Source organism: Anser anser (assembly GCF_964211835.1).
Source record: "Anser anser genome assembly, chromosome: 23".
Classification (NCBI taxonomy): domain Eukaryota; kingdom Metazoa; phylum Chordata; class Aves; order Anseriformes; family Anatidae; genus Anser; species Anser anser.
The window spans coordinates 5368810-5386691 of record NC_139744.1 but is presented as its reverse complement, the minus strand read 5'-3'; the positions used below and the strand labels follow the sequence as shown (position 1 = coordinate 5386691).

At 47.2% G+C, this 17882-nt stretch overlaps 1 protein-coding gene across 1 annotated transcript in view; it reads right to left on the bottom strand.

Moving 5' to 3' along the window:
• WNT3 (Wnt family member 3) overlaps nt 1–17882 on the bottom strand; it is a 51566-nt gene that overhangs the window by 5846 nt on the left and 27838 nt on the right. Inside the window, exon 2 of the mRNA XM_083808954.1 lies at nt 8172–8413. Within this exon, the coding sequence (XP_083665080.1) occupies nt 8172–8413 (242 nt within the window). The remainder of the gene's footprint in view (nt 1–8171; nt 8414–17882) is intronic.

Below are 17882 nucleotides of genomic sequence, written 5' to 3'. Positions count from 1 at the left end.
AAGCCTGAGAGATGCGGCTGTGCGAACCCATGACCCTGCATCTGGGCCGGGGCAATCCCAAGCACAACCACAGGCTGGGTGGAGAATGGATTGAGAGCAGCCCTGAGGACAAGGACCTGGGGTGTGTTGGTGGACAAGAAGCTCGATGTGAGCCAGCAATGTGCGCTTGCAGCTCAGAAAGCCACCCGTACCCTGGCTGCACCAAAAGCAGCGTGGGCAGCAGGGCGAGGGAGGGGATTGTGCCCCTCTGCTCTGCTCTCGTGAGACCCCCCCTGGAGCCCTGCGTTCAGCTCTGGGCCCCCAGCACCAAAGCTGCCTGCTCTGTGCCTAAAGCCTGCAAGCTCACATCAAGTGCCTGAAGCCAAGGAGCTGCTGCTTTTCCCTGTGCCGTGAAACCCCTCCAGCAGCCCTGCATGCTGCACTGCGCTCTGTCTGAGCAGCACAGCCATTCCTTCCTCACCCAGTGATGGGTTCCAGAAACATGAGGACCATCTGATTACGATGAGTTGTTCGGGGCAGAAATGAGAAAAGCCCAGTATTGAAGTGCACCCCTTAGATGGCAGTGTGGGTGACTCTCCTGAATAGCACACCCAAAGCAGTAGCTGGAACGAAGCCATCAAGACAGATTCTCCTAGCTTCCTGCTACCAGACAAAACTTACGAGATGTTAGAAGCACCAAAGAAACAATACTATAAATGAATATAGCCCTGTTGAGGTTCTCTTTGGCTGTTCTTGGTCCAAATTGCAGAGCATTTTTTGGAAAAGAGAAGATCTCACAGCTATTCAATCCATCAAGACCTAGTCATGGAGAACTAAATGCAGGACTGACTTCCCTGCATCCCTCATGCAGCTGTGCTGCTGAGGCAAAGTAGAGTGGGTTGTCTGAAGAACGAATGAAGAGAACAGGGAGAGGCCACCAAAAATGATTGAAGACCTAGATCTAGCTTTAGATGATGGAAAAGGGGATGGCCTTGTCTGCTCCTAAGTGTACAAATAAATGGTGGCATTTTCCTACCATGTGTTCTTAGAGTTTAATGCCACCTCATGCTGGTGCTCTGACTGATGGCCCTTTGAAAGCAAGCAAAGGTCTAACTTCTTTGAATTTTCAACCTGAACCATTTTTTTTAAAGCCCAATCAATTTAGACCCTTTGTTCCTGAGCTCACATTGGTTTTTGCTTTTATGGTTCTTGCATTTATTTCATGGTAATTTTTTTCAGAGCAAACCTGCCATTTTACTATGTTTCAATATTTGTTTAGTTTTTCCATAAGATGTTGTCTGCTCACTCATCAGCCTGGCTACCCATCTCTGCATTTATTCTTGGGTTTCATTCCTCTCTCCGGAATAGTGAGGAGAAGCAAATGGTTGTGCCCAGCTGAGGACTGTGACATGAAGCTTTGCTCCCTGGACTTGGGAGTCTGGGGTCTTGCTTTAGTGAGACCTGGATGCTCAGCTACAGGGCTCTGCTCAAGATGCTTTTAAAGCTTTTTTTTTTTTTTTTTTTTTAAATCAGATCAGATAGTATTGTACTATTTCTACGTATTTGGAAATCAACAGGAGTTTGACCATTGACTTCAGTAAGGCTGTACTAAATACAGGCTTTTCCAAGCATTTTGAAAGTAATATCTCAGTCTCAATTTTTTCCTTAGGGACATTTTTTGGTCACACTGGTTCAAAGCATCTGTGGTTGAACCATACTTCCTGGTGGGTCAAAGTCTGCATAGGTACAGCACCCTGGTGAATGACACTGGCGTGCTTTAACCCCCCACGGCATCTCATAAAGATGAGAGCTTCTCCCTCTGGGATAGGGTTGTCTCAAAACATCTCCAATGGATATAGTGGAAGTGCCTTTCTCTCCCTGAGTGCTGGAATGGCCCAAGGCAAAATTGGGCTGCCCTTGATGGCCGTTTTCTCTGCCTGCACTCTCTACACAAGGCCTTTGTCTGTCTTCTTCCTCTGTGAATTTATGCAGCTAATTTAGCACCTTTTCATGAATTCTTTTAATCTTCTTCAAAGTGTCTTTCCTTCTGCTCATTTACATTTCATCTTGGCCTTAAACATGGCTTCCAGCCCTATCTTCTGCAATGCGTGGGGTAGGAGAGGGAAGCAATGGGGATGTTTGGATGCTATCTAAGCAGCTTGGAGACCAACTGGCCCAATGTGCAGGAGAGCGGAGTTGTGCTCAAGGTGGATGGTCAGTGGCTGGGATGTTCTGAGTACCACTGCTGGTGGATGGTGCCTCGGGTACACTGCAGGAGACATTTCCAGGTGCCCCATGGGTGTAGCTCGCCTGAGTAATCAGGGCAGTATTCAGTGGATGCGGGATGAAACCAGAATTTTTCCCTAACTCAGACCTTGGAGACTGTCCCGTCTTCCCAGAGCAGGGGTCATGCTCTCACCTCCTGCCCTGGGGAGGTCTTGGTTGTGCCAGTTTTTGCTCCTTGGCCCGTGGTTTTCACTGCTGAGGTGCGATCTAGCTCCTGGAGCATCCAAAAATCAAGCCTCTCAAGCTGATCTAATTTCACCTCTTGTAGGCACTAGAAAGAGGCAACTCATGGGTATGTGCCAGCCAAAGAAACACGTCTCTGATGTGATGTTGGGAGCTCAGATCTATGATGCCAAACATAGTCCTAAATCAGGGCTGCTCAATCCTGTCTTTGCTGGTGGGATTGTGCCATAGTTTTCACTTTCTATAATTCAAATTCTTCTCTCCTTGCCATCCCTGTGTCCAATATGCCAGCAGAGATCCAGCCTCTGTCTGCCAAGGCAAAGCCTGTTTCCCTTAGTTATTTTTTACTGCTGCTCATAGGGGGACCACTGGGGGCTGTGGGCCACAGGTTGAAAATCACTGATCTAACTCAAGTTTTTCAGCCTGACAAAGGCTATTTGGGTGGCCTGTGATCTAAAGCAGATCAGATTAGATGAGCTCGTGAGCCCTTCTGGCCTCAAACCAGGACAGCTTGGGGGCAGAGGGGGAGGACACCAACCACTCTGCTTTCCGACATGCCTTTGCTTTGTACCCTGAGGGTAGGGAAAAGCAATGGGCACAGGCCGAAGAGCCACTGCGTGTTTCGAAGGTCTCTCTTTAAAGAGCGTGGCACTGGGACAGCGGGCTGTGTGACAGTGGCTGTGTCGGCGCTGCGCTGCGGACAGTCCCCATGAGCTCAGCTGGGCCGCACCGTGCTCACCGGGCAGTGGCACAGCGTGCACCGGGGGCCACTCGATGGCTGCCGGACCCCAACGCCTCCAAGCCAGCCCCTGCAAGTGGCATTGGGGCAGGGAGGGGGTGGCGGGGAGCGAGCTGCGAACACAAATGCGTCGCCTTGAAATTCTCCCCTGGGTCTGGGCGAGGAGCCGGGAGAATTTCCCAGAGATGAAATGAGGGAGCAGAGTTCCCAGAACCAGGGGAGGGGCTCGCGAGGGAGGATTAGAGCGATCTTGACAGTGCACCACTGCGACTGTCTCCCAGCCAGGCCCGTTACCTGCTGGGACACTCAATTTGCCATTGTTCCCGCGGTGTCACACTGTATTACCAGCATAATGCAGAATGTTTCCGCCGGCCAGCGTACCCACGGCACAGAGCACTGGCATTCCCCAGGAGCACCTCGTAGCAACGGGGCAATGTTCCCCTGTCCTGCCGTCACCCTCCAATCCCGCCAGCCGGGCTGGGAAATCCCTATTGATGGCTCTCCCCAGCCCCCCGCCACCGGATCAGAATGGCTAAAGGGCGTGTGAATGGTGCAGCAATTTGAAACGACTGCAGTGCTGGGATGGTATCGCTCGCCCTGCCTCACAGTAGGGGAGGAAGCTTAGCTCTTTCTCATCAGTATAAGCTTATTTTTCTCTCTCCCTCTCTCCTTTCCCTCCCCCTCCCTTTAAGCTGTTGAGTTTATATCAAGACGGCCCCTGATCCCACACACCCCTGTTTAGATGCAAATGACTGCAAGTGTCATGGCTGAGAAAAGCCATGGGTTATCTTGGTGCGGTCTGCCTGCCTTTTCACAGCTCGTGTCAGGGGCTTAGCCAAACGCACAAGGACCCCGAAGGCAGCCTGGGCCCAGCTGCCTTTCTGCACCTGGCCCGGCCACCGTCACGCTCCTCACGGCCACGCACGGCAAGCGAAGGACCGGTGGAACCTGCAGCGGGCTCGAGCCTGCCTCAGGGCTGAGGAGCACCCTCTGGAGAGCCGTCAACATCCTCCTGGAGAGCGAGCAAAGGGCGGCTGCTTCACGAGGAGATGGGGGAAGAGCGGATCCCCTGGTGCGCAAGAGGTGGAGAAGCAGGCAAGGCCGCTGAGGCTCCTGCTGAGCTTGGTCCTGCAGGCCCAGCCCTGCCCGTGGCCTCTCCTCCGTCCTGGAGATGGTCACCAGGTGCCTGCGGTGCCATCCCGCCCCTTGCACTCACAAGAGGCTGCTTTCGGGCCCTGTGCTTCAGCCAAAATCCCAGATTTCATCGCTAACACAGGGAATTGTTGCTCGCTGTCCCAGCGTGGCAGTGAGTCACGTGGCTGTTGGCTCAGCCTTGGCTTTGGTGTAGGACTTGGCTGGAACAGACATTGTCTTTTAATAAAAAATGACCTTATTTTAAGAAAAAAAGAGAGGGAGAAGAGAGAGAGAGAGAGGGAAGCAGGTTTTTCTTCCCTCTTTGTCCTAAAGCTGCCCCAGACTGCACACCTGCAGTATAAATCATGCCGGAGAATTTGCTTGTAAAAACATGATCTTACCATCTTACCCCAGATTCTGGGGTTTTCTTTTCTTTTCTTTTCTTTTCTTTTCTTTTCTTTTCTTTTCTTTTCTTTTCTTTTCTTTTCTTTTCTTTTCTTTTCTTTTCTTTTCTTTTCTTTTCTTTTCTTTTCTTTTCTTTTCTTTTCTTTTCTTTTCTTTTCTTTTCTTTTCTTTTCTTTTCTTTTCTTTTCTTTTTTTCTTTTTTTTTCTTTTTTTTTCTTTTTTTTCTTTTTTTTTCTTTTTTTCTTTTTCTTTTTTCTTTTCTTTTTTCTTGCCTTGCTTTTTTTTTTTTTTGTAGCCCAGGTTAGAAAAAAAAGACATGCAAAAAAGATAACTCTAAGGAAGATAATCAGTGGCTTGAGGAAATCTAAGGCTTGCCAGCTACTGCTGCCCCTGTAAGCTGGAATTTTGGGTAGGGCAGTGGCACATGGGTGGAAACCAGGTTGTTCAAGGCAGAGCCCTCAGCAGATGTTGGTGCTCAGCAGCCCATGAACAGGAGCATTTCAGCCCCCAGGGGTTCTGCTGTGCTGTAATGCCAATGAGTTTGAAGCCACACAAGAGACTGCAGAAGGAGATTAGAGTCCTATGGTGCAGCTGGAACGAGAAGCGAAATGGGGATGCGATGGGAGGCTGTGAGAAGACCCAGGGGCAGGAATCCCTCCGACTGTTTCAAGGATGGATGCCAGTGCTTGAGTGATGTGCCCAGAGGGAGGCAAAGCCCAGAGCAACCAAGAAGAGGCCTTGTGGCACAACCTGTGTGCCATGCGAGGGGTCCGTGCAGCTGAGCTGCAGCACATGGCTCCCTTGTTTTCCTGCACTGTTCTGCTCTTTAGACTAAGCTTTGCTCGAATGGAAGCGACTGTAATTAATATTTTCATAGTTCCTTTAAAATGGAATTATCCCCAATTTCTTTTCAACCTGTATTAGAACTGATTTTCTGTGCTACTATAGTGAGAAATACACCTTTGAAGTTTTTTTTTCTATAATACCAATTTTTTTTTCAATCTACCAAAGGGAGAAATAAATGACATTAACCTAAATGTCACTCTGATACTTAGAAGTGATTTCATCCAGGTAGTTATCATAGCTTAAATATGGGCTATTTTGGGCTTCTTATTTGATGTCTATTGGTCTAGTGTGCAGTGCAAACTGCAATAATGATTGTGATCTTAGTTTGAGCTTTACTATTAATTAATGGTTCTTAATTTGTGGGGTTACACCCCCCTGTGTGTCCTGGCTAGGACTGTGGTTACCTGAAAGCCAACAAGTTGAATGCGGCAATAATCACTACAGGTGCTCAGGGTCTGGCTGGGTGTAAAACACACAGGTGGGGGTTGTAGATCTTGATTCTGTGTTATGGGCTTACAACTCTTGATTTTGTTGTTGCTGCAGCTAGGGAAGGTGGGACTACAGCCCAGGAGACAGTGATGTTATGAACAAAACAGATGTGTCCGTCAACCTCTTCCACGGCCCCCTCAGCAGGGACAAGCAGTGTTGGTCCCCAGGTTCATCACAGCCAATGTGTTCTATTGGCAGGACAAAAATATTTTTATTGCCAACGTTAGCTCTTAATTCAGCTGAGAAAAATGGCTGAAAACACTGCATTTTTCCCTGCAGCTACTCATGCTGCAAACCTTGGGAACTGCTAAGTACTACCTAAGGTTACTCATTGGTACCTAGATGAAATTAATCCAAACCCTTCTCTGCTCATTAATTATCAAGACAGCAGTGAAAAGACATTAGCACATTTTAAAAATGTAAATAATAACCACAATCAAGTGGCTTGGACTTGGATGTATCATGATTTCTGGATGATATAGTTTATTTTTAACTGTTCTACTTACATGTTAGTAAGATGTGAGAATTAATATGTTTTTCAAGCTAATTCCTGGCAATACAATCTAGAAGACTATTGATACATCATGGGTTGATCAGGAAAGCTGTATAGCAAATATGCTCAATAATTTTTCTTCTGTCAGAAGAGTTTTGGAGCTATAGGTAATATTTTATTTTGTCAGCTTGGACTGCATGGAAATGTTGAGGCATGTTAGCATATGAGGTTTTGCTCTAGTCCCTGCAGCTGAAAGAATCTTAAAATATTCTTCATAAATTCAAAGTTCAGTTTGCTCATTAAAGGGAGAATGGTTCAAATCCAAATTTTTAGTGCTTTAATGATGACAGAAATGGTGGTGAGAGATTTTTCATTGCCTGAATGCTATAATAGTTCTTTCATAACATGCTTAAAATTTTTATGGTAGTTTTAAGGGTAGTTAAGAATTTCTGATCCTGTAAGTGCTGAAGTTTAGGACATGTATTTATTAGGCAGCAAGTTAGAGTGTGACAAGCCTTGGTGACAAATTGATTGTAAATATAGCAGTTATCCCAAAATCATCCTGGCAAAGCACAAAGAAGTTGAATCTCATGGTCCCTGTTAGCACTCTAATGTGACTTCACAATCCTCATTTCAATAAAGAATCTTATTTTAATCCAGATGAGTCGTTTCCTTTGGAATATGCTACTGATATTTCAGGAAACTGCACTGTTATTGGAAGGTTGAATCTTGAAAAAAAACATAAACCGTTTACATGCAGAACATTGTAAGTTTGTAGTAAAGATTCACAGTTATGTACACTGCAGGGGGCTCTTAGGAAGTAGTCTAAAGTCCTAGCTTTCAACCCTAATTTCTCCAGCTGTACCATGAGGTTCCCCTTTCCAAAGTAGCACTGTAAGAATAATTTCTTTGAATACATGAATTCTTTGAATACATGGACTTCACTGGATTGTAGTAATTCAGGGCATATTGACACCAATGACGCTAAGCTTTAGAAATGATTTTGGTTGTATTTACAAAGCTGTGAAACCAAGGTATTGTCTGCCGATGTCGCTTGTCCCTCAGCATGGTGTCAAGAGAAGGCATGAGATGGACATCCTGGCTTTCATACCTCTCCTCTTGCATTTGAGCAATCGCCTTCAGAAAGACATTTCTAGTTTGGTTCTCACAACAAAGTCTTCCAGCAGTCTCCCTTCAGACTGCATTTCTCTGCAGCTAGTGTTAGAGGTGCCTAGCTATCTTGGTGCCCAACATCTCACTTTTCTCAGTGTAACGCCCAGACCTCACTGGGATTTCCAACCTTATTGTGCCTCATCAACACGTTTCCAGTGTTCCCGGTCTGTGCATCAGGAAGGGTGGCCTTTCAGGAGGAAATGCTGAAGAGGAGCAAGCACTTGTGTTTGGAGAGAGGAGAGGGAAAATCATTTTGTTCTATGGAAGAAAGAAACTGGAGAAATTAGGGTTGAAAGCTAGGACATCAGAATCTTTCCCAACAGTCTCAGTGTGTTCCCAGCAGGATGTTCAGGGTGCGTTGTGGCTGAAAACCAAATGGAAACGAGACAGCTCTGTCTGCCATGGCAGCTGCATCCCCCCCAAGCCCCCGACTTCTCTGTTTACCTTTGTCCAGGACGGGCCCAAAGATTGCCAGGCTGTCATCAATGGTGGTGCAGTTCCAGCGGCGGCCTCGGAACTGGTGTTGGCACTCCTGGATGCCCAGCTTCACCCCCTCGGCCACGCTGGGCATGATTTCTATGTAGTTCCGGCAGAAGCGGAGCTGCTTGGGGACGAGGCCAGGGATGGAGCCGCAGAGGATGGGCTGGGACCCCAGGGAGCTGTACTGCTGGCCTAATGCGAGGGACCTGCAAAGGAGAGAGAACAATGTGAGGGGTGGGAAACCAGCTGGCATCATTCTTCCTGCCCCTGCATCCATCCCCAGGGAAATTCGATAAGTCAGGATGAACCAATAGTCCAGGGAGAGTGAGAGTCCTGAAAAAGAGGGATTTTGTAAGAAAACAAGAGACTTCCTACTGAATAGCACTGAAGGACTTTCACACCTGAAGATACCCTGGGCTGCAGAAGTGCATGCATTAATTCATCATCCTTTGTGGACACAGAGGGAGGGATTCAGCTCCCTACATGGAAGCACCTAGAGCCATTCACAGTGGTCCCAAGTATCTGAGACTTCCCCAAGGGGCTGATGGATCTGACAAATGCCCTGCAGGGAGCTGTACCAAGGGGAGGCTGGGCTGTCAGGAGACACTGACATGAGGGTTTCTAAAATTTGGCCAGTGTGGGAAGTGTCCTGTCTAATGCTGAGTTCATCACCACCTGCTGGAGAGGGGCTGGTCTGGAGTCAGGCATGTCAATGTCATGTGGTCGAGCCTCTCAATGGTCCCAGCAGATGTTGAACCACTATGGTTCCACCCTGATGGACATCAGCCTCTAGCTGCAGCTGTGAGCCAGAGAGGAGGCTGGAGATGCATGGTGAAGGTGCTGGAGCGCAGATTGGACCAGATATTTTCCTACTGGTCTAAGGAGCTGTCAGCTCCCAAGCAGGAAATAAGTGGATCAGATTGTTTATTTGTCCAGAAATGGTCAGTGCAAGGTGAAGACATATTTGCTGAAAAAGATACCTGCTATTACGCAAAAACGAGGATAGTCCTTCAGTTACTGCTGCTTAGCATCCAAGCCCCCTTCAGTCTATGTCCAGAACATGTGGTAAAACCTGTGAATGAGCAGGTGGCTCTGTAAAGGAGCAGACATGAAGCACTCAGTTGCTTCCAGTACAGAAATCTCAGTCCAGATGCTATCATGGGCAAATACCAAAGAGCTTTGACTTAATATGTCCATATCTCTCTTCTACTGGGGAGCTGAGAGTTGAATAGAGGATGCCAGATGAGGTATCTTTTTCTGCACACTGCTTTGTAGCTGGCCTGCCCTCAGCCTGCATTGCTGCATGGGGTTATTTCTCCCCAGGTTCCTTGGTTGAACCGCACAACATTCCTGTTACATGACATTCCTGTTCCATTGCCCAGTCTGTAGAGTTCCCTTTGAATGGCATCACAATCTGGGGCATGAACCATTCCTCCCAATATTTTTTTCTTTCCTAATCTGCCCACTCATACCTGAAGAATGCTTGTGAGCTAATCAATCATTTTATAGCCACAGATTAATTCAGGTTGGCAGGGACCTCAGGAGGTCTCCAGTCCAATCTTCTGCCCAAAGCAAGGCCAGTTTAAAGCTAGATTATGTTTCTCAGGGCCTTGTCCTTCTAGGATTTGAAAACCACCAAGGATAGAGATGCCATTGCCTTATGGGACCTGTGTTTGACTATGCTTGTCCTGAAATGCTCATGATAAAGCAGATGTGCTTGTTTCAATAACTGCTAAACATCACTTTTCAAAAGGTTGCAAATGACTCAACAGTTAGCCCCAAATTGGCCATGGCACCCAGAGAGGCTATTTGCACTAATATATCCTGATACCCAGCTCAAATGCTGAGATTGCACCTGAGCAATATGCTGTAGAAGTCTCAGCCAATTCCCAGGGTCATTACTTTGGACGTTAAACAAACAGATGGAAATGGCAGAGACCCCTGCCCCAATGAGCTGAGTGTCTTCTGCTGTTTTCCTCACCCCACGTCTCACTTTGCCCCGGAGGATGCCTAGGCCTGACGCATGTCCCATAGAAACATGGGGATCTTCACCAGAACTTGTTGTAGGATCAGCAAGTGCAGTAAGAAGTTGGTTTGCTGGGGATAGCACTGGACACTAAATGGCTCTGGGAGAGCCCTTGTTGCTGATTTGACACCCGTAAGTGGTTGAATTAATTGCACCCTAAAGATTGTAGGATGAAAAGGAAATCCCAGGGTACCAGCTATGGAGAGAAGTCACTTCAGCCCATTTCTCCTGCACCTCCCCTGCTCAGCAACCCCACAGCAGGACAGTTCTGCAGCTGCCAACACTTCAGGGCAGAGCACAGGATATAATTTTCTGACTCCATCTCCAACACCCGGCAGAAGGACACACAGCAGAGGGGTATGAAGATACCGTTGGGAGGCAGCACAGTGTAACAGGCAGCACACGAGGACTGGTTCCCAGAGCTGCTTTGTGCTTCCAACTCCCACCAAGTGAAATTTGATCAGGGAAGACTCAGCATTGCTGCGAAGACCTGTCAGCTCCAAGCAACAGTTGTGAGTAATCTTAACCTCATCATACATCCAGCAGGGCCAGCAGTAGTGGAAAGAAGCAGGGTGCTTGAGTTGCCTTCCCCCAGACATCTGCTCTTGCAGACGATTCATCTGTTCAGAGATTCTCTGCTCAGTTTTACTCAGTGTTGGAGGTGAAGTCTGTATTCAGTGTCAGAGGTCACAAGGCTGTGCCTGTGGCAGAAGTTTCTCGCAGCAGTGGTGGTGAGTTGGCCTGGTGTGCTGGCTGTGGGCTCCACCCCATGTCACGCATGCAGGCTAGTGGTGCTGCGGCTCACCAACAAAAATCTTGTCCTAATTTCTTATCTGGATGGTAAATTTGATCTCTGGGGTGCTTTGACACCAGTGGGCAGCTCAGCTCCACCACATCGCTCTCTCACTCTCTCTCCTCAAAAGAACAGGACAAGAAAATACAATGAAAAAAGGCTCATGGGTTGAGTTAAGGACAGGGAGATCACTCACCAATTATCGTCATGGGCAAAACAGACTCAGAATAGGGAGATTAATGAAATTTATTACCAACTAATGACAGATGAGAGTAGTGAGAAACAAAAGGCAAACTAAAAATACCTTTCCCCCATCCACCCTCTTCTACATCCTCCCCCTCTGTGGTGCAGGGGAACGGGGAATGTGGGTTGTGGCCAGTCTGTAATGCTTCAACTCTGCCATGCCTTCACGTCACTCTCTGCCCCTGCTCCAACGTTGGGTCCCTCCCACAAGCTTTCGACCTTCCTGAACTGATCCTGTGTGGGCTTCCCGCAGGCAGCAGCTCTTCAAGAACAGCTCCCACATGGCTCCGTACCATGGGGTCCATCCATCAGGAGCAAACTGCTCCAACCTGGGTCCCCCATGGGCAGCAGCTCCCCCCAGAACCCCTGCTCCTGCGTGGGCTCCTGTCCACGGGCTGCAGCTCTGGCCCAGGGCCTGCTCCACTGTGGTCCTCTCCATGGGCTGCAGCCTCCTTCAGGCCACATCCACCTGCTCCCCCGGGGGCTCCTCCACGGGCTGCACTGTGGAGATCTGCTCCATGTGGGACCCGTGGGCTGCAGGGGGACAGCCTGCTCCACCAGGGGCCTCTCCACACGCCACAGGGGATCTTCTGCTCTGTGCATGGAGCACCTCCTGGCCTCCTGCTGCACTCACCTTGGTGGCTGTAGGGCTGGTTCTCTCCACATTTTCTCACTCGTCTCTCCCAGCTGCTGCTGTGCAGCAGATTTTATTTTTTTTCTTTCTTTAAGTCTGCTCTCACAGAGGCACAGCCAAGACCACTCATTGGCTTGGCTCTGGCCAGCAGCAGGTCCCTTTGGAGCTGGCCCTTATCTAACATGGGGCAGCTACTGGACTCTTCTCACAGAGGCCGCCCCTGCAGCCCCCCTGCTACCAAACCCTTGCCACGTAAACCCAATGCAATCCTTCAGGGAAACAGGCCCCACACTTTCCTGTCTTTCTTTCCATGTTGGCATCCTTCCTTGCTATCAGAGCCTACATTTCTCTAGTTCCCATTGCGTCAAAGGGAAATAGCCATTTTGTATCCCTGCTCCACTGGTCCCAGCTTTACCCACAGGAGGCGACGTATTTTCCCAGCATCGACTCACAACCCAGGCATTTTGCATGCTCGAGGGCAGAAGCCATAAAAGCCAGACAGCTCTGCCTGTCTGGGGGACTCCCTTTCATCCCTGTGTGTACAAGTGTGAGTGGACAGATGTGCACATAAAGGTAGGCTTTTGTGCGTGTGCGTGTGAGCACAGTGCACAACACAAGGAGCATGAGTGCCTATGGCAAACACATGGGAAATCCCTTTTTTCTTTCTCTGCTTAATCCCTTAAATCTCTCAGGAGTCCCGACACTGTCTGTCAAGCCAGTGACTCCTTTTGTTCCCATCCAATAGCACTAGAGTGGGCAGAGCAGTGGATCCAGCAGCCTCGAGTTGACCCTCCATGACTCCCATTGGTCAGGGATGAACTTTTGAAGCCCTGGAAGGAGATGGGCTTGTGCAGACCCTTGTGGATAGGTGCGTCCTTGAAGAGGTGACTCATGTCTTCGCACTGCTTCAGTGTGGAAGATAATGTGCCCACATCTCAGCTTCATCCTTCCTACAGAGGTGACTGACACACTCATCTATTTGGGCCACTGGTTGGACAAACACATGGTAACAAGAAAAATTTAACCTAATGGTATTTGACAGGAGCAGGATTTGATCACATTAGAATTGCACCAAAACATATACAATTTTTATGTTTGCAATGTTTGGAATTTTTATGTTATGGAATTTTTAGAATGAACACTAAGAAAGGTTTTCTGCCAGCAAGAGCAAAAGCTGCTAGGACATTTCTTTTCTCCTTTTCTCTCTGCAAGAAAGTGGAAGCTGCATTGCCCAGGACCCTCAGGACAGCACAATGCTCCACAGGCTGCCTGTCAGAGCTGGGTTTTGCTGCTGCAATGTGCTGTAAAGGAGCTCTTTCCAGCTCCAAACTCAGCAGCTGAAAACAGCTGAATCTTCATAGCATTTTTTTCCATTTTTTCCCACCATATTGTGGACCTCACCAGCCCTCTGGCCAGCTGGGCAGGAAAGCTTTGGGCAGTAGAACTGCACGTCTCCAAGAGTGCGTCCTGTCCTAAGGAGCTGGACACTCCCAACATTGCAGCTCTTCCTTGTCTCCTCTGATGGATCTCCCATGGAAATGTAAACATACTCTGGGGATCCTGTACAACACTGTGACATTTCCCTTAACTAACTCAATAAAAGGAACTTGTGTTATCATCCTGGGAGCTCCCAGCAGACCTAAAGGGCCATGCAGAAATACATGGTTGTGAACATCGCAGATGATGCCGGTGGTGGTGATTCCAGTGCTGAAGTGAGGTCACAGCAATCACTGGGCCTATGGGACATACATACATTAGTAAGTGCTATGTGCTTGGAAGCTCAGACTTTCTTTGGCTGCCTCCTATCCTGGAGCCTGGGCTGACCTGCACAGAGAGCCAAGTTCATGGGTCTGCTGTGTGAGTGCTGGGGGACATGGCGTAGCCACCTTTTCTCTCTGTCTCAGAACTGATTAAATAACAAGTGCTTTTCCTAAACTCTTTGAGATCCATGGCTAGAAACAATCCTTGAGGGCACCAAGGACCTGGTAGAAAGGAGACTCTTTTAAACCACCCTCCCACAGCAACTAAAGTCACTGCAGCATAACATTACAAGGAAAATGTCAGTTCTTCTTGTGCCCTCTACCATCCTTTCAGTGCCCCCATATGGATCCCTGCAATATATATAACACACTGGGAAAACTAGGAATCAGCAGGACAAAAGCAGATCACAGTTCAGGTTTCTTGTTTGCCACCTGCTGTCTTAGAGAAAAACTTTCTCTGCCTGAAGGATTTTTCTTTGTACCATTTTTAGATGTATTTGGCATTTTCCAGTTCTGGGCCATGTTCTGCTTAAAATGGACAATTGTACAGGCTGGCATCCCACCATTTTACGGTGCTCAGTGGTGTAGAGCTGATACATTGAAAAGCACACTGGGAGACAGCAGTTTTCATTCTGTTTCTTTCATTTCATTCATTTCTGTTTCTTTTTAGTGCTGTGTGAGACCTTCCCAGCTACCAAAGAAGGTATTTTGCCCTTCCTAGCAGGAGCATCATCACACACTTGCTTTCCAGGTAAGAAAGGGCTGTACAAAATCTCTGCAAGCTGATGTCACAACACTGCATGTTAAACAAAAGTTTTTCAGCCAGACATCCAGACCTTGTTGGTTCCGTTATGGTACATTTTCAGCTGTCTGACTAGCTCAGCCTAGCTCATGGGTCTCAGCCCAGCAGATGACTTTGTCAGAGGTGCCCTTATATACAAAGTGCCTCCAGCTGCTAACTCTATTCTGCTGCCTGACCTTAGAGGGGGTATTATGTCGGGTATAATATTCAAATATTTTAATTCTTGCAGATTGCTGACTACAGCTCTTTGTGAATAGAGTAAAACACAAATTTTGGGGTTTCTCTAAAGATCAAGAGCAACATGAGGGATATTTTTGCAAGTAAAAACATGCAATATATATATGCACATATGAGTTTGAGAAATGCCAAGTCTTGACTGAATAGGCAGATCAGATGAAAAGGCAACAGAATTTGAATAAGGAACACTATATTTTACTAGAGAACTGGATATTATTAATGATCCCACGTCTTTGTTCACAAATCACCTGCTACTTAATCTGTGCTGAACATGCCTTGAGTTTTGAACTTTTCTGTGGAGTGGTCCCTTCTGTCCCTGGTATGAGATATCACAATTACCACAGACTCTCCACCAAACTTTGCAGTCATTGTTAAGCTCTAAAAAGCAGACAGAAAATTCATATGAGAGAGAGAGATTCAACTGCCTAAGCATTAGAAGCTGATCCCCCAGATGAGGGCAAGTCTCATGGGCATGAGCATAGATGTAGTTTTGCTGCATTACAGCCCTTGAAATGCTCTGTAGACATTACACGGCAGTGTGATGTGAACTCTAGAACAAGAGGGCTTTTTTCCACTTGGTGTGTTTGCAAATTGTCTCATTAACTAGCTTGTATGAACTGCATGATCTGCACAAAATCAAGCAGCCCACAAGGCCACTTTCTGCCCAATTAAGATTCTGCCTTAATTTAATCACACCTGAGGACCAGAAACATTTCTAAAACCTTTACAAAGGCAAATGTTCACCTAGAGTTTCTCCCAAAGCCATGGTTGCTTAGAAATAGGCTAAGTATCCATCTGGGAGCTCTCCCAAAGGAACATCTCGGGGTGTCTCAATCCCTCTAGGTCCCTCATACATGATTTTTTTTTATTGTCCATAAAACAAAGTGGTGCTCTGTGAGTTTATTGTCTACTATTTACAGCTACAGAGATCCCCTTCAAGGAGGGCTTAATCCTTCCTCCAAGCACTGCAGGACAGAAAGACTTTCCCAGTGCTGGGAAAGTCACCCATGGGAGGCTCAAGCAGAGGCCAGGGGTGGCCAGCCCATGTTGTTTAGGGGCACATGTTTCATAGCACCAGCTGGTTAGAAATTTGGCAACCTGCTTCGTTCACAGAGAAATGTTGATTATTTCCAGAAAAAGACAAGGGGAAAGCTCTTAATGATTATGATCCTCTGAGAGAGGTATCATTGATGCATGTGCTTGTATTTTGAGATATCAGAATGATGAATTCTCAGGTGCTACAGAGATGCAAAAAAGAAGGCTGCTTAGGGTTTGAGAAATTAGAAGGAAGGGCTAGTATTTTATTTTAGTTTGCTATCAACACTGATGTTGAAACTGAAACACATCACAGACTATATCTACACAAAGTCAAACAAAAAGCCTTATTCACGTTGGCCGAATACCAAATGGCCTGGTCATTCTGCAGTGATGGTCTAATTTCCCTGTGACCTATCACTCAAAAGTATTGCAAGTAACAAAGAAGCCAAGCTCAATAAAGCCATTCTTACAGTTGACTATCACATGACAATGGCATTAGTTTAGGGGCTTCTCAAAGTGGGGCAAAGTACCATGATTTCACTAAAGAAGGAATTGCAAGCCCTCTGGCTACTCTCCATGAATCTTGCAGCATGAAGCACATGAGCATGTTGTTGCTGAAGAGTACAGAGGTTGATGCACTCTGAATTCACACCTGGGCTTGCTGTGAGCATGTTTCCATCCTGCCTGTCATCTGTGTGTTTTCGAAACAATGTCCAAGATTGTGAAATATCTTTTGCAAGAGGCTAGCAGATCAGGTCCTGCTAAGTATGAAGAGCTGCCAGATCACAGAGGGACACTAGTGAACTGTCATCTGCTGATGTTATGCCTAACAGGAAACAAGCTGGGAAAGCCTAGGCTGTGGGACACTAACTCAATCCACTGGCATCAGCTGATATACACAGAAGAGGCCAAACTAACTGTTCTGCCTGCACTGTGAGCCTAGGAGCTACTGCCAGATCTTGGAAAGTCAAGCAGTACACAAGATGGAAGAATGTGGATGAAGAGTGAAGAAAAAAATTAAACGCCACTTATGTCACAAAACTTGCCTCAGGGTCACCGGAGGCTGGCTTCATACAGGAGAAGAATATACCTGGGCCAGCAGCAGCCTCTGAAGAGAGATGGAGAGTGTGATTCCTCTGAGCAGATGTGTGGGTCTGCCTGGCTGAAGCGGCTGAATACCAAGCCTGACTGCAGACATGTAAAATTTGGGGAGGAAGATCCCCCTGCACTCCCGAGCTGGTGGATTCGCAGCTGTTAGCAGCAGTCATGTTGCCATCTGGGGAGTACTCCAGTGACCCAGTGACCCAGGGGACAGCCTAGACTAGAGCATTGCTGGGCTGAACATGAACTGCTGCATTATGTTAAGGCTGATTGCTAAATTGTCTCATCCTCAAATCTGTCAGGAAAGGAAGGACCGAGGGAAGTGTCCTTCCAAAATCCTGCATTGGAAAGGTCTGGACCACTCAGAGTTGGACGGGTGAACTCAGTCCCAACATCAACATGTAAAGAAGACATTTTTTTCTGTTTTCTATGAGATGGGAGGTCCCCAGCCAGTTTCCTAAGGGCTCAACAAGCCTTGTGCCAGACTATTACCAACTGCATTGGAGTAGGGTGATGGGTCTGACAAAGGGTGGGTTGACAAAAACATTGCAGCAGGAAAAAAGTATATTCATGCACTAGGGAAAAGGGGCCAATTCAGGCAATATGGATGAAGTGCCAGTGAATGGATGGATGGCAGAGAAGGCAAGAGAAGGCTCGCCATGTAGGCAGACTGCAGAATTACTTTAACCTCTGAGTATTTAATCCCAGAGAGATAAGAATGGGAAGAATGGCAATGGATATTGTTATATGGCAAGAAGGGAAAGCCAGAGAAGGAAAAAGCTAGGATGAGACTCAAGGAAACACCAAGATGAGCATTGGAAGGAGGTAGCAGGGGAGGAGCTTGCTCTGCTCAGTTCAGGTAGACCTCTGTGAGTGTTCACATTCATGTTTACATTCAATATCAACCACCATTTTATGTAGTTCCCACTGTATGTTTTTAATCATTAGAAGAAATTGCCAAATGATGCCCTGTAACAATAAAGCGTCCCTCCTAAAAAGTGCTGTCCTATGTTGTTTGTTTTTTGTTTTTTGTTTTTTTTA